Source organism: Osmerus eperlanus, chromosome 3 (genome assembly GCF_963692335.1).
Source record: "Osmerus eperlanus chromosome 3, fOsmEpe2.1, whole genome shotgun sequence".
NCBI classification, from domain to species: Eukaryota; Metazoa; Chordata; class Actinopteri; order Osmeriformes; family Osmeridae; genus Osmerus; species Osmerus eperlanus.
Genome location: NC_085020.1, coordinates 18,116,755 through 18,132,260, shown reverse-complemented (window position 1 = coordinate 18,132,260; position 15,506 = coordinate 18,116,755). Strand labels below are relative to the sequence as shown.

Below are 15,506 nucleotides of genomic sequence, written 5' to 3'. Positions count from 1 at the left end.
GTTGCATAGGCTCGTCCAAGTAAACATAAATGATTCGTTCATTTCCCGACTCGGTCTTCGGGTACGAGTATTTGGATAATTTTTCACGTGACCTGCATAGGCTCTGTAGTGGTAGCTAGAGGAAACGCTAGAGGGAACGATTCGTTCATTTCCCGACTCGGTCTTTCTACGAGTCTTTGGATCATTTTTCACGTGACCTTCATAGGCTCTGTAGTGGTAGCTAGAGGAAACGAACGATTCGTTCATTTCCCGACTCGGTCTTTCTACGAGTCTTTGGATCATTTTTCACGTGACCTGCATAGGCTCTGTACTGGAGGAAACGAACGATTCGTTCTTTTCCCGACTTGGTCTTTCTACGAGTCTTGGGATCATTTTTCACGTGACCTGCATAGGCTCTGTAGTGGTAGCAAGAGGAAACGAACGATTCGTTCATTTCCCGACTCGGTCTTTCTACGAGTCTTTGGATCATTTTTCACGTGACCTGCATAGGCTCTGTACTGGAGGAAACGAACGATTCGTTCATTTCCCGACTCGGTCTTTCTACGGGTCTTTGGATCCTTTTTTCACGTGACCCGCATTGTATTTTTTAGTAGAGGAAACAGTTTCCCCATTCCAGTGGCGTGGCCACTGTTTTAGTAAGACGTGAACGATATTCGCTCCAGTCATCATACTGACTAGTTTTGTTATTTTCACTTTACATTTACACTTACAGTTTAGTGCAGTGTAATTGTTTGCCGTGATAATTGGGAGTCAGGTGGCTGAGTGGTTATGGAATCGGGCTTGTAATCTGAAGGTTGCCAGTTCGATTCCCGGCCGTGCCAAATTACGTTGTGTCCTTGGGCAAGGCACTTCACCCTACTTGCCTCGGGGGAATGTCTCTGTACTTACTGTAAGTCGCTCTGGATAAGAGCGTCTGCAAAATGACTAAATGCATAAATGCAAATGCATAATTAAATGCTAGTGTGATAATAAATGAACAAGTCATACAAACTGTCATGATACATTATTTTAATGCAGGAATTTATTTTTAAATAGTATCTGCTGGTGCACATGTCATGCACTAACCTACATGAGAATATGATACGTGTTTGCAGTGGACGGATATCCTCCCCCCCGTTGAAATGAACGAATGACTCGAAAAAAGATTATTTCATTTTACTGAACGAGATTCAAAGAACCGAATCAGTAAAATGATCCGAACTTCCCATCACTACTACGTAACGGAAGAGGAGGAGCCCTTTCGGCAGCTTTTCATTTGTAAAATAATGGCGGACGAAATGACTCGCGAGCAGATTCGCCTTAGATTCGCGGGTGTCACAATCAGATTTGCGTCCATCACTTCCCGCCAAGTGGTTAACTTAAGTGTTCCATTTGAGACAGCACTACTCAGCGACGGAGTGCACTACAGATGTAAGTGCACTGTATTGCAGTGCACTGTATTGCAGTGCACTGTATTGCAGTGCACTGTATTGCAGTGCACTGTATTGCAGTGCACTGTATTGCAGTGCACTGTATTGCAGTGCACTGTATTGCAGTGCACTGTATTGCAGTGTACTTAGTAAAGTGCGCGGTAGTAGACACAGCCCAAGATAATGACAAATCGTCAACAATCAAATCCAGCTAACTGAGTTAGCGACGTAGCCTACGGAGAACGGGCCCCAGGTGAACAGTGCAGACTGCGCATTGAATCAGCTTCTTTCAAAGGGTTTTCTTTATAGGGGAAATCCTGGATAGGCTACCTAACAGAAATATAGCCGAACATAAAGTGGATACTAGATCAGTGAATTGTTACATAAATGAATGTGTTTACTGATGCAAAAGCTCTGCCTGGACATCGCAAATGTGCACAAACTCCAATAAAACCACATCAACTAACCGACATTATCACCAGCTGCATCACGGGCATGGGTAGCTACTGCACTATCTATAATTCCAGTTATCGCACCATAAAATTGCTTTTCAGTCAATTGTCCAATCACCTTTGGTCCCTTACAAGAGGTTACATGTTAAAGAGTAACTCCATAACCCTGCCTTCAATTTGGATGTGAATACCCTGTGAATTGAATCTGAGAGACTCCACTTTAAGCTTATATTCATTATGTAACTGGGACATGAATATGTTTTGGTAAACAGCCAAAATAACAAAACAGTGTTATTTTGGCTGTTTACCAAAACATATTCAAGTCCCAGTTACATAATAGATATATTGATATGCTATGCACCTTACTGTAGGTAACGAAGCCACTGAAAAAAACTCTAATCACCAGCTGCATCACGGGCACTGCACTATCTATATAGTTCCAAGAATCTGTGTGTCTCACCAACATCCTAATCATTGACTGCAGTAGTTATGTCAAAGGCAACTGTTGAAACCATGCCAGTTACCCAATCTACAAGCTCTTATAGCTTCTTCCATACACATCATATCTTGCTTTGTATGTCTGTTTACTACTGTAACTCTGGATCCACTAACCACCTGAAAGAAGCTTGATCCACTAAGCTGAATTTTGAGGTGTCTGACGACATTTGAAATGAAGGTTTGTCTAGAATCTTGCTTGACTACTGGCAAACTGATTCAATTCAAAGTCATCCATGGACTATGAACAATGAACAATTGGAATTGATGCTGTGTATGGTAGCTGCCAAGAAAATTATTCCAACAGATCAAGAAATCACCTACACCTCTCTGCTTTCAGAAACGGCTCAATGAAATGATCATAGTCATACAAATGGAGAGAATAAACTCACTCAAATATAAAGCAACCAATATAATTTGGACCATATGGGATCCTTTCATTGACTATCTCAAAGATAATTGTTAATTATATTCTGTAGTGATGGAACCCTGTATTCTTGAGATGCTTGACTATGTAACTTATTAAATTGTCTGGAATTAAGTCATACCATAGATATGTCTAGCAGCTTATCTTTCTCTTTTGTGTGTTTTTATTCGGATATTGTACATGTGTACTGAATATAAATATGAAAAAATAAAAGTAAATTAATAAAACAACTTCTGAACATCAGTTTCTATTTACCTCAGACTTCTTTGGGACAGCCCGTCACATGGTAAGTGTTGGTTAGATAAATAACTAACATTACCCACATAGATATTGATCAACAGCTCCCAAGCCATAACAGCAGCTAGGAACCATGAACGGTGCCAAAGAAATTGAAGCAGAAAAAGTCTTAAGTAACTAAACTTGCCAAACCAAATAATATCTCACATTGTGTGGTACCCGTTCCATACCTAGTGTTCTTAACAAAATAATGCTTCATGATGGGGATGTATGCCCATGGCTAGGGGCTTGTTCCTTAAATAACTTACTTCTGCTAATAATACTACAGATGAAAACACATCATTAGTCAACTTGAACAAACAGTACAAAGAATCAATCGTCTGACAAACAGAAGATGGGAATGGATTAAAATGAGACAGACATGGAGACGATTGGTCGGAAGACGTCACGGTAATGATGATTGATGATGCTGATGAGCCAATCACACACGGACGACGGGAATCAAATGAGAGTGATGGGAGAAACACACAACTATGAACACAGACAGAAATATATTGACACATAAACGTGGCCAAAACACTAGCTCTCTTCCAACTCATCATCCTTCTCAACACGAGAGAGAGGCAGGGAAAGAGCAGAACAGCCTCCATCATGCTCTTGTGAATATCTGATATTTATGTCGATATTTCTTTAGACAACTGGAATGAGAGCCCATCGTGGAATAATCAAGTATAATGCATGCGTTGGATTTGAAATATGCATGACAAATTGGCTTTGGAGAATGTGGAGCAAGCAGGGTGTCTGAGACCCATTGAAATTCCACTTATCAGAACAGAGAGATAGAGACAAAGAGAGAATCACACAAACACTGAGAGACAGTGACAGACAGAAAGTGGGAGAGAGAGTGAGACTGCCAACAAAATATTATGATTTGTATCATACTCATACATCATAAATTAAATGAAATGTTTGCCATTAACAAAAACTCAGACAGATGGGGGTCACAATTTGGTTGTTTTATTTACAAATGTTATTCAACAAAATTTACCTCAATGCCATATGGTAAATATATGATAAATTTCCTCTCTGGTAAAACAACAACAACACCAACTGCTGCTCAAACGTGAAGGCATCATTCTATTAATGAGAAAAACCAAATCCCACAATAAGCGCTCTTCAACCAACCACAAGTATTTAAATATCCTTAAATTCATTTGATCTACAATCTTTTCCCCAGTCACAAACGAGAAGGCACATTCATAAAAATTACGAGATAATCTTATAGTTTAACATAGGCGACCTGACTAGAGTGTGGAACTGGACAGCAGAAAGGAAGCTAGTGACAGATGAGTGAGAAGAAGCAGGACTGTCCAGCCATTCTTGCGATCCTACATGATAAGTGATCTCTCTGGGAGATTACAATGAATCATCTTATTGATGGGATCCGTATGTGTGTACAGCTCCATCCTAAAACGTTGACTAAAACTCGCCGGTGCATGCACGTCCCTTATACTTTATACGAGTAGATTTGTAATACTTTGATATTATAGACAAGTTAACTTGGATAACTTTGATATCAATCTCACCCTGTCACACACAATGTAAAAACAAGGAATACGTTTCATTAAAGAAATTAGGCCCATTGTTATTGTCAACGCAGGTATACCGCTGAACTCGTTTCCTAGAGGTGGCCGGGCTTGTTGCCATGGCAGCAGTGACTATGGGTTGTCAGGACAGGTCTCTTCCTGGATGAGCTGGAGCCCAGGGAGGTCACATGGAGGTGGGCTGTCCAGCTGCATGGCCAGGACAAACCAGGGTGTCAGCACGGTTACTATCAACACCACCTCACACACACAGCCAAGACAGTCCATGTATATACAGTATATGTAGTCCAAAATGGACATGAATGCATACTCACTTTTGAAGCGCACATAGCAGGAGTTACAGTAGAGTTGTTTGTTGCGTATTCTGACCTCTGCCCCTGCTTCTGATCCTCCCAGGTCGCACAGACAGTCAATACACTAAAGTGGACAGGTGGGACAGAAGGGAGGGGGGGGGGGGGTACAGGAAAGTATTGTCGGAGTAGGGGGAGAGGGAAAAAGAAGGCTCTGTTAGATCCTGGTACTACTATCCAGCCCCTCTCCCCTGGGACAGACCTGAGCAGCAGTTGGGAGGGCAGGCAGGGGGGTACGAGGTATACACATGGGAGGAGCCAGTGGGTAAACATCAGCTGCTGATTGACAGGCAGGGGGACCAATCGAATGAGAAACATTGACAGCTCAAGCCTTGACAGGCAGGAAGCACGAAGAGAAAGTTCCAACCCCAAGATGGAAGAGCCAATCCAATTCAAGCATACACCACATGTCAGAAAGCAACAAGGTATTAGACTATATTGATTAGATAGACTACATTGATCAGTTTGATTGTTTTGGCACAAATGTACAAATGTTAGTTTCAAGAACAATCGCAAAAGCGTTGTTAGACATTAGCAGAGTTATTCTGAATCAGATTTGACAGAGAACCACTCTCAGGTTAGTACAATGATTGAGTACTATGTTAGCATTGTGGCAGTCAGCCACGATTAGTTTGGAAGGGACAGGCCACGAAGGATGCCAAGTCTCCAATCAATGACAGGACGGTCTGGTATGACCCATGACCTCTCACCTTAAAGCAGCCCAAATGATAACAGAGCCCCAGGGACTCGATGATCATGGCTGCTCCCTTGCCCAGCGGCGAGTCACACAACGTACAGATTTTCTTGCCACTCACTGACCTGGGTTACAGAATGTAGACTTGGTGACTAGACAGCCTCACACACAACTTCTGTACGCATGCACACACGCGCTACATGTACACACACACACACCCTCCACGCACACACATACACAATACACACAAACACACCACTATTGGTAATAAGGCACTGCCTGGAGGATAACTTTTTTCATTGGTTAAATGCATGAAGTTTTAAATGTAACAGCACTAGTCGAAGCGGTAGCAGCACAGCTGGATGGTTTGGAGTCTTTTTCCCCCAAACCTCATAAGTTCCCATTGGCACTTATTTGCGTTTCACAATGTATGCCTCATGTTTTGGCTACCCACAATGTTTTTGGGGCTATCTCGTTGTTTATGATCATTGACCTATGCGCTTTTTGTAAAGCTCTCTCTTGGGAGTCGCTTTGGATAAAAGCGTCTGCTAAATGAATAAATGTAAATGTAAACCTAACCCTAACTCTACCCATTAGACCCACAGAACACGATCAGGGGCCAACTTGTCACAACTCCATTTTGATGTCTTTATGTGTTGGCAGAAGCATCCCTGTCCTGTGATTGGACGTTACCTGCTGCGTTGCTGCTGGGAGGGCAGGTGATGCTCAGCCGGGGGCTCGGGAGACGTGGTGGGGGAGGGGGAGGTGGGGGAGGAGGAGCGCTGGGACCAGGAGGACGAGGGGTTCCCTCCGCCCGCTCGCAGGGAGCTCATGGAGTAGGAAGAGGGAAAGGTGGCTGACCCGGGGCGAGCCCAGCCCCCAGCCCCTGCTCCTCCGCCGCTGGCAGACATGGCGGAGTGGGGCCGGCTGTAGTTGGGGATGGAGGAGGTGCTTCCTGGGGTCCATGAGGAGCGCCAGGAGGAGCGGGGCGCGTCCAAGTTGTCCAGGGAATCGCCTCTGAGGAGTCAAAACAGCATAGATATGAATGCTAGGTGGATTTAAAAGCCGATTTAAAATGGGAACTGAAACTAGATTCTCATTTGAACTCAACTTCTCATCTGAAGTCAACATTCACAAACCAGGATATCTGAGCTCCAAACTTGAGGTATTTCTGCTATCCAAGCATCTTAGAGCAATTTATCTCTGTAACATACAGTTGCCCTGATCCCACCCAGACCTCACAGGCCAGCAGTGGTTTGGCTGTACCCCAGGAAGTGTACCTGCGAATGGGGCCAGCCAGGTCAATAGGCTCCTTGCTGGTGGTGGTGCTGGTGGATCTCTGGCGGATCCAGCTGTTGTCAGTCAGGAGCTGGGTCTTCTTTTTCATCTCCCGCAGGATCTGCTGTCGCTCGGCCTCCGACTGAGACAGGCTGTCCCCTTTCTTCCCCCATGAGGCCTCAGCCAGCCCACTGCTGGTCACTGCAGCCAATGAGAGAAGAGGAAAATGCCAATGAAACGGATGTGACAGTTGCTGTGGCCAATGAGAAGAGAGGACGTTAAATCGTTTCCTGTGTTGGAGCCTCTGGATGCAGAGATGAGAGATTAGATTTGGAGTGAAGAAGAGTAGGGGGACTTTGTTGGTCACTTTCAATTTAGAAATACATCATTCGGAACACGTCAATTGACAAATGGATTAGGCGACTGATTAGAAAGCAAGCCATTTCACTGAAAGGGAGAGTGACAGCTTGGATCGAACCACTGATCCATCCAGGTTCAATCACGACACAGCCCACAGGTCAATTTGACAAACGGCATAGCGGGCTGACTGATTGATTGGTTGATGGGTCTTGTATTGACCAAGAATGGAAGGAGTGGGGGGGGGTTGCGGGGGGTCTCAGGAGCCCCAGGGGGGCCGGAGCCAACCTCTCTCTGGCTCCCTGTATCTCATGGCGTTGAGGATGTCCCTCCTCTCCAGCTCGAGCTGGGACGCGGCCCTCTGGCCCTGGGCCCTCCTGTCCTGCTGGCGTCTCAGCTCCTCCTCCAGCAGCCTCTGGGCCATGCCCCCCGGACGGCCGGAGCGGCCTGGGACAGCCCCGACACCAACACACTCTTCAACACTGAGCTACGTTACCGGTATACACACACACTCGTACGGTACCATAGCCAACACGGGCCTCTCTTGTTCACACTCATGCCTTTTCTTTCTTTCTTTCTTTCTCTCTCTTTACAATTGATCACAGCAGAGGAAAGGGTAGTAATTGATGTTGTTATAGAAACAGGCTGACCTCTCGAATCGGCATGGTCCACATCGTCCAGGTGGGGTGTAGATTTGGACTTCACCCTGTCAACATCACAAACACTGTCTCCTTTAATAATGTATTATCACAATTTATGTATGCAAATTAAATGTAATACCCATACACATATTACATTTTCTGTATATAGAAATATACACAGTACAATTTTCATCAAAAATGATAAACTGTATGAAAGAGCATTAATAAGCATGTTGGGGTTATTGTAACTTAATTTGAGTGGTTTAGACTGGCATGGTTTAGAACAAACAGCGGCAGAATGAATCGAAACACACACACTGACCTGTCAGTCATGGACAGCTCAGGCTGGACCTGGGCATAGCCATAGGAGTCACCTCCCCTGGGATGCAGCCAGAGCAGGATGCAGACAAGCACATGATGCAGCCAGAGCAGGATGCAGACGAGCACATGATGCAGACAAGACAGGCACACAGACAGTATTAGACATTAGTGAAGGCAAGCAGGTAAGACACACAGGCAATCCATGCAGGCAGACAGACCGATTGTGAGTGTTACATACTGCGACGCAGACAACTGGGCATGTTTCAGTTAAGAGATGAAAGATTACTATGAGTACATAGGTTAGAAGTGTCGACAGTGATTGACAGGGTGAGTCTCTGCTGAAACTAATGGTGTCACACTGACCTCTGGTTCTCCTGGTCCCTCTCCCTGTCTTTACGCTGCTGTTCCTCCTGACGCCTCCTCTCCTCCTCCCTCTCCTCCTGTCTCTTCCTCTGCCACCTCAGCTCCTCCTCCTCCCTCCTCCTCCTCTCCTTCTCCTCCTCCTGTTCTAGTCTCTTCCTTTCCTCCTGCAGGCGCTCCAGGTCTCTCTCCTCCTCCTCCCTCTTCCTCCTCTCCTCCTCCTGCCTCCTCCGCTCCTGCTCCTCCAGCCGGCTCCTCTCCTCCTCCAGAGCCTGAGCCTGTGACTCCTCCTGCTCCTGCCAGGGGGGAGTCGGCTGGCTGAGGGGGGAGAGGGGAGAGTGAGGGCTGATGCTCCTGTTGTTCTCCACCTCCAGACTCATCTGTGCATAGAGGGGAGGAAGGAGAGAGGTAGAGGTAGAGAGACCAGGGGGTGGGAGCGAGAGGGGAGAACAAGGGAGAAGGGGGGCACCATGAGAGGGGAAGACCAGGGGGGAGGAGAGAGGATAAGACCAGCCGAGATGAGAGTGAGGGAAAGAGGGAGATGGAGGGGGAGAGAGAGAGAGAGAGGGGAAAGACAGAAAAAGGTGGATTGGAAGTGTGAAACACATCTTGACAGTCTTGTCAATGTGATTTCATGGTGTGATATCCAGCTCTCTCTCGCTGGAGGTTGAAAAGTGTAAATATCCTTGACACATCTCAAGTAAATTCAAACCTAGCACAGATGGGGACAGATGACATTATACAATGATATTGTGGCCCCTTTAACAATCACTTCCAATGAGTGCCTCGGGGGCGGACCTCCAGGTTTAATGTACAGTAGGTCAATCATCCTTTCAATTCAGCATCACTGTACCATAATATAAGACAATTCTCAATTCTGCTGTCATCTGCCCTAGAAATGGAAATATGGGTGTGTGTGCCGAGTGTTGGTATGGTGTCTAGTGGAAGTGTGTGGGGGTGCTGTGTGCTGTGTGTGGGGGTGCTGTGTGCTGTGTCTGGGGGTGCTGTGTGCTGTGTGTGGGGGTGCTGTGTGTGTGTGGGTGCTGTGTGCTGTGTGTGTGGGTGCTGTGTGCTGTGTGTGGGGGTGCTGTGTGCTGTGTGTGTGGGTGCTGTGTGTGGGGGTGCTGTGTGCTGTGTGTGGGGGTGCTGTGTGCTGTGTGTGGGGGTGCTGTGTGCTGTGTGTGGGTGTGCTGTGTGTGGGGGTGCTGTGTGTGTGGGTGCTGTGTGTGGGGGTGCTGTGTGCTGTGTGTGGGGGTGCTGTGTGCTGTGTGTGGGGTTGCTGTGTGCTGTGTGTGGGGGTGCTGTGTGCTGTGTGTGGGGGTGCTGTGTGTGTGGGTGCTGTGTGTGGGGGTGCTGTGTGCTGTGTGTGGGGGTGCTGTGTGCTGTGTGTGGGGTTGCTGTGTTCTGTGTGTGGGGTTGCTGTGTGCTGTGTGTGGGGGTGCTGTGTGCTGTGTGTGGGGGTGCTGTGTTCTGTGTGTGTGGGTGCTGTGTGCTGTGTGTGGGGGTGCTGTGTGCTGTGTGTGGGGGTGCTGTGTGCTGTGTGTGGGTGTGCTGTGTGCTGTGTGTGGGGGTGCTGTGTGTGTGGGTGCTGTGTGTGGGGGTGCTGTGTGCTGTTTGTGGGGGTGCTGTGTGCTGTGTGTGGGGTTGCTGTGTGCTGTGTGTGGGGGTGCTGTGTGCTGTGTGTGGGGGTGCTGTGTGCTGTGTGTGGGGGTGCTGTTTGCTGTGTGTGGGGGTGCTGTGTGCTGTGTGTGGGGGTGCTGTGTGCTGTGTGTGGGTTCTGTGTGCTGTGTGTGGGGGTGCTGTGTGCTGTGTGTGGGGGTGCTGTTTGCTGTGTGTGGGGGTGCTGTGTGCTGTGTGTGGTGGTGCTGTGTGCTGTGTGTGGGGGTGCTTCTCACCTCCTGCTGGTGTGTGCTGCCCTGATTCACAGCATCTTGCTGGGCCCTACGCCATTCCTCTTCCAGCTTCTCCTGGTCTCGCTTATACTTCTCCTACACACACACAGGCACACACACACGCACACAGGCACACACACACACACAGCCACACACAATTAGAGGTGACAGACTATTCTGTAGCTTATGCTAGAATCCTGTCATGCAGCAGTGTAAAGATGTTCAGACAGAAGCAGTAGTGGGGTTGGTAATGTGACTCTCTGACGCATGAAACATAGACAGCTCCAGGCAGGGCCCATCTGCTAGAGTTAAAACAACTAGACACACTTCAAGGAGTGTGTGTGTGTGTGCCTTGTTAGGACATTACACCTTTTAGGTCTATCACACAGGAAATAGAGAAAAAGTAGCTTGACATTTTATTTTCTTTGCTTTTTGTATTATTTTGGCATTAACATTAGATGTCATTCATCGGAGGCCTTCATCTAGCGTGCCTCAATATAAAAAAAAACAGCCACTTTAAAATAGCCAGTGGCCCCTCTTGAATGGTTTGAGCTGTGGTTTTGCGAGTGTGTGACCCCAGGTCCGTTGGCAGCGGTACCTGCAGGAGGACCTCCTGTTCCCTCTGCCACTTCTCCTGCCTCCTGCGCTCCTCCTCTGGGTCCCAGGACCAGCGGCTGGAGGACGGGGCGATGGAGGGAACAGCCAGCTGGATGGAGGAGGGGAGAAAAACCAAGGACATGCAATCACAGAAGGGTACATCCACACCCGATTACATACACAACCGGGACCGCCTTCGACGGGATGAGACGTTTTTCCGTCAAACGAGATCCCACGCATCGTTGTTAAAGAGAGCAGACTAGGCTTCACTGGAGGCAACCTCAGTTGTTTACCTTGATGTGATACTGAACGACTCTGGGTTTGAGGAATGTCTCTTCCCTGTACTTGAGGGTAATTGGTCAGTCGGGAGCTAATAGCGCTGGTCGGCAGCAGCGGTGAACATGATAAACATGTCACTCTCAGTGGGGGGCTCTGTATGGCCCGGGGGATCCTCTTCCAAGCTAACTTTACAACACTCCTCTTTAAGCTAGGTTTGACCTTTGTCAGGAAATATCAACAAACCGTTCGAGGAATAACTCGAGCAGGAGTTGAATACTTACATCGGATATTGCAGACTCGGATCCTCCTTTGAACAGAAAACAGAAGGATGTCAACAAAACCAGCGCCAGCATGTACCTTCATCTCCGGGATCAGTGACTGACAGGTTTAAACACAGATGTCATTTACACACACACACACACACATGCACACACTGACATGACAAAATAATTCAATAGGCAACACAGACGTATGCACAACATGCAAACGTACAAGTAAAATAGATGCGTTCACAAGAGCACACACGTGCAGAACAGCAGGCAGGCAGTCAGACAAACACAACACCAGAGCGGAATTTGAGGGCGCAGCATGCGTAGGAAGATCGTGAGGGCCAGTGTGTGAACCCTGGACACCGTACCTACACACGTCACACACCTCACTCAACACAACAACCACCTCAGACAGAATCAGGGTTTTGGGGTTCAGCTGGCATGGTCCTTGACATGTTGGCAGGCCTCTGAATGATGGGGCCTCTACATTAGGCGTCATAGCTATAGAGACTGTGTTTGACACTATACAGAATTGACACAGACTTAATAGTGATAATCAAAAATGTTATTCAGAATTGTTTTGTACTTATTTACATTGTTGAAAACGACTGGGATGTATTGACCTTAACATTGTTATCAGCTAAATGGCTGCCTAGCAACGGAGATGAAAGTATTCTCAGCTGCTGTCTAATGCATCTGAGAGGGGACTATGTGCTTCAGGGGGCTACATGTCAGAGAGCCAGGGCCCAGCCGCCGAAGAGAGGTGTCACAGATCACAGCACAAGTTCAGCCACAGTTTACCACAGAGATAGACCAGAGCACTGACGCTTGGAGCTACGCAGCCTGGGGGGGAGGGGGGGGGGGGGGGGAGGAGGTGGCAGAGGCGAGGAGGAGGAGAAGAAGGAAGAGAGCATACAGGGGTTACTCCAACACCGGTACAGTACATGGAACCTGACAGACAGAGGTAGCCCGGGGCCAGCAGCCTCTGTAAGCCGTGTGCATACAGGTTCTCATCTCAACCCCTCCTCGTGTGTCACGGTCTGTTGATCTGCTCTACCTCACCGTGGGGGGGGGTTGACCTCCACACATCAACGAACCGTTATAGTGAGCCGAGGTTGGGATGAAAACTTGTATACACGACAATCTTTTGAATACAGCAACAGGAAAGGCTGGAAAAGAGTGATGATGGAAGCACAGACAGATTAGGCCAATAACATCCCTCCACCAATAACCCGGACATGGTTGAGGTTCTTTTTTTGTTTTACCTTGTTCAAAAAACTCTGATCTCCGTTTTAAGTTTTTCAAAGAAATGGGTTCTGACTCTACGTGTGAGACGGTGAAGAGAAGAGGATAGGAGAAGGAAAGGTTAACACAGGGAGAGAACACTTCTCACAGAGCTTACAACTTCAAATACCCCAGAAGTGGAAACATGTTCCATCAGGATCATTTCACACAATTCTTTGAAATAAGACTTAAGGTTTCACTTATTATTTCAAAATATTACATTCCACACTACCATCAAAACGCCAACCCTCAATAACCCAAACCCAAAGCCTGTTTTTAATGCTCCCTGACAGTTAACAGGGTATTTGACAGCATATGATGATGGTTGAGGTTAGTTTTTGATTTTGCTATGCTCTTTACCTTTGTTCCTCAGGGTCACTGGTTTGTCACGGAAACCGCCATTAACTCCGTTGGAGGCCATGTCCTGATAGGGCAGAGCATGTAAAGTTCACTGAAGATGAACAGTGCATTCAAATGAACCAGTGAGAGAGCGTGTTGGATATACATTTGCTCTACAAACGGCTACCACACACTAGAACCACGGCCTCCTTGACCACTTTGAATCTGTAGATAACCGAGTGTGGCTCACAATGATTGGGTGGCTGGGGACCTCCTTGGTGTTCTGGGTGGATGTGGAGGAGGTGAAGTCCAGACTGGTGGTGTTGACGGTGGGTTTGTCGGGGCCACCTACAAGTGTTGGATGATCCATACTGGTCAGATTGATGATCTTATGGCTTTTAAACGGCAGGGAAGGATGGTCTCTGTCCCAGTCTGCATGTCCCGGACGTACGGCAAAAGAGTGGTGTGTGTGTGTGTGTGACAGAGAGAGAGAGAGAGCAGATAGAGAGAGAGAGAGAGCAGAGAGAATTTGAGACCGAAAGAGAACAGAGAGAGGCGGAGAGTGAGAGAGACGGCATGTTTCGTATGTGTGTGGTTTGAGTGCGTGCGAGAGAGCACAGTATTAGGCAGAGCACACGTCTCCTGTACAACCGCAGTGCATAGTTGTAGAGTGGTTAAGCCGGAAGATGAGGAGGGGTTATGGTTATGTTGGTTACTCTAGAGGACAGAGAAGGACAGAGGAACCACCTTCCACAGCCATGCAAGACTAAACACTTTTGCTGAAACACATGCCACAGCTTCACCCTCTAGTCCACAAGGTTGCTGGGTACTTCTATTTTTGGTCAATTTATTCAAAACTTGAATAGTACAGACAAGTTTACTGCTGAGTAAATAGGGATGAATGCATTAAGTTGTGTTTAGGTGAAGTAGCATTGATACAACATTGGGTAATGTTGGTGAGCTGAAGGACTATATGACCCTGGGTTAGTTCTCCACGTGGTAAACTCCCCATAAAGACACACAGAGGAACAGACACACAGAGGAACAGACACACAGAGGAACAGACACACAGAGGAACAGACACACAGAGGAACACACACACAGAGGAATAGGCACACACAGAGAAGAACAGACACACACACACACAACTGAACAGACACACAGAGGAACAGACAAAAACACACACCGAGGAACTGACAAACACAGAGGAACAGACACACAGATCAACAGTACATGTACAGACAAACAGAGGCATGAATTAAGACAATATAGAAAAGAGATGGGAAGAGAAAGAAAGAGAGGCATCACAGAGACACAGACTAGATACTGGACTCCCATGTCATCCCAGGAGAGAGAAAACAACTTGGGAGAGATTTTCAGTTGGTCATTAAACTGTCTTGGGGACATTTAGGTAACAATTCCACAACAGTTTACCGACCAATCCAAAGGTGTCACAACATCTTAACAAGCTGGCAACGATAAACAAAACTGGCACTCTTGAAAAACAACATTTAAGTGACTCTCAATCTTTAATTTCTCCCTCCCTGTCTCTCCCCCCCCCCCCCCCAACACACACCCTACAAGGGGTAGGGTGTGTGTCTCTCTCTCTCTCTCTCTCTCTCTCTCTCTATCTCTCTCTGTCTCTCTCCGTCTCTCACACACACACACACACACACACACACACATGCTCCCCCTACTCACGGTTCTTGCCGTGGCGTCGTAGGTCCAACACCAGGCTGCCCTGCTGCAGGGCGTCCTCCAGGCTGCCCTTCCACTCAGGGTAGCTCATGTCTGACACCTTGTGGCCGCTCACCGCCAGCACCTCATCGCCCAACTGCAGCTGGCACTGCTCCGCTGGGCTGCCTGGGGAGCACAGAGGGCAAACCGAGGCAGGGTGTCAGAGGTCAGGGGTCAAGGTAGGCGGAGAGTTGGAGCAAATAGGTGCAGTGCGGGGAGATGGTCAACCAGGCGGACAAAGTTGACTGGCCAACAGAACGTGTCGGTGGCTTCTACACCAGGAAATACTCCGCAAGTGGACACATTGGACGAGTGTACATCTGGTGTCCAGTGTAGATACACACAGTAAGATAGAGACAAAGAAATAAAGATGGAGACAGCGAGAGAGACAGAGCTGGAGAGGGAGAAAGAGAGAGTGACATAGATAGAAAGAGAGAAAGGCTAAGGCCCAGCAGATGTGACCCAGATAAAAGCTGTCCTACAT

At 47.4% G+C, this 15,506-nt stretch overlaps 1 protein-coding gene across 8 annotated transcripts in view; it reads right to left on the bottom strand.

Annotated features, from left to right (window-relative positions):
- Window positions 1-4,021: 4,021 nt before the first annotated feature.
- lmo7a (LIM domain 7a) overlaps window positions 4,022-15,506 on the bottom strand; it is a 52,472-nt gene continuing 40,987 nt past the window's right edge. For 2 of the 8 annotated variants that reach the window (XM_062457563.1, XM_062457565.1), the window contains 16 exons: window positions 14,987-15,148; window positions 13,536-13,717; window positions 13,307-13,370; window positions 12,928-12,984; window positions 11,675-11,700; window positions 11,116-11,223; window positions 10,521-10,613; window positions 8,629-9,005; window positions 8,267-8,323; window positions 7,954-8,009; window positions 7,592-7,750; window positions 6,949-7,147; window positions 6,362-6,685; window positions 5,685-5,793; window positions 4,939-5,041; window positions 4,022-4,813 (listed from right to left, as the gene is read on the bottom strand). In XM_062457563.1, coding sequence (XP_062313547.1) covers window positions 4,791-4,813; window positions 4,939-5,041; window positions 5,685-5,793; window positions 6,362-6,685; window positions 6,949-7,147; window positions 7,592-7,750; window positions 7,954-8,009; window positions 8,267-8,323; window positions 8,629-9,005; window positions 10,521-10,613; window positions 11,116-11,223; window positions 11,675-11,700; window positions 12,928-12,984; window positions 13,307-13,370; window positions 13,536-13,717; window positions 14,987-15,148 — 2,099 coding nt within the window. In that variant the 3' untranslated portion in view covers window positions 4,022-4,790. Of the gene's footprint in view, window positions 4,814-4,938; window positions 5,042-5,684; window positions 5,794-6,361; window positions 6,686-6,948; window positions 7,148-7,591; window positions 7,751-7,953; window positions 8,010-8,266; window positions 8,324-8,628; window positions 9,006-10,520; window positions 10,614-11,115; window positions 11,224-11,674; window positions 11,701-12,463; window positions 12,506-12,927; window positions 12,985-13,306; window positions 13,371-13,535; window positions 13,718-14,986; window positions 15,149-15,506 lie in introns of all 8 variants that reach the window. The other 6 variants (XM_062457564.1, XM_062457568.1, XM_062457567.1 and 3 more) reach the window with 6 other exon arrangements.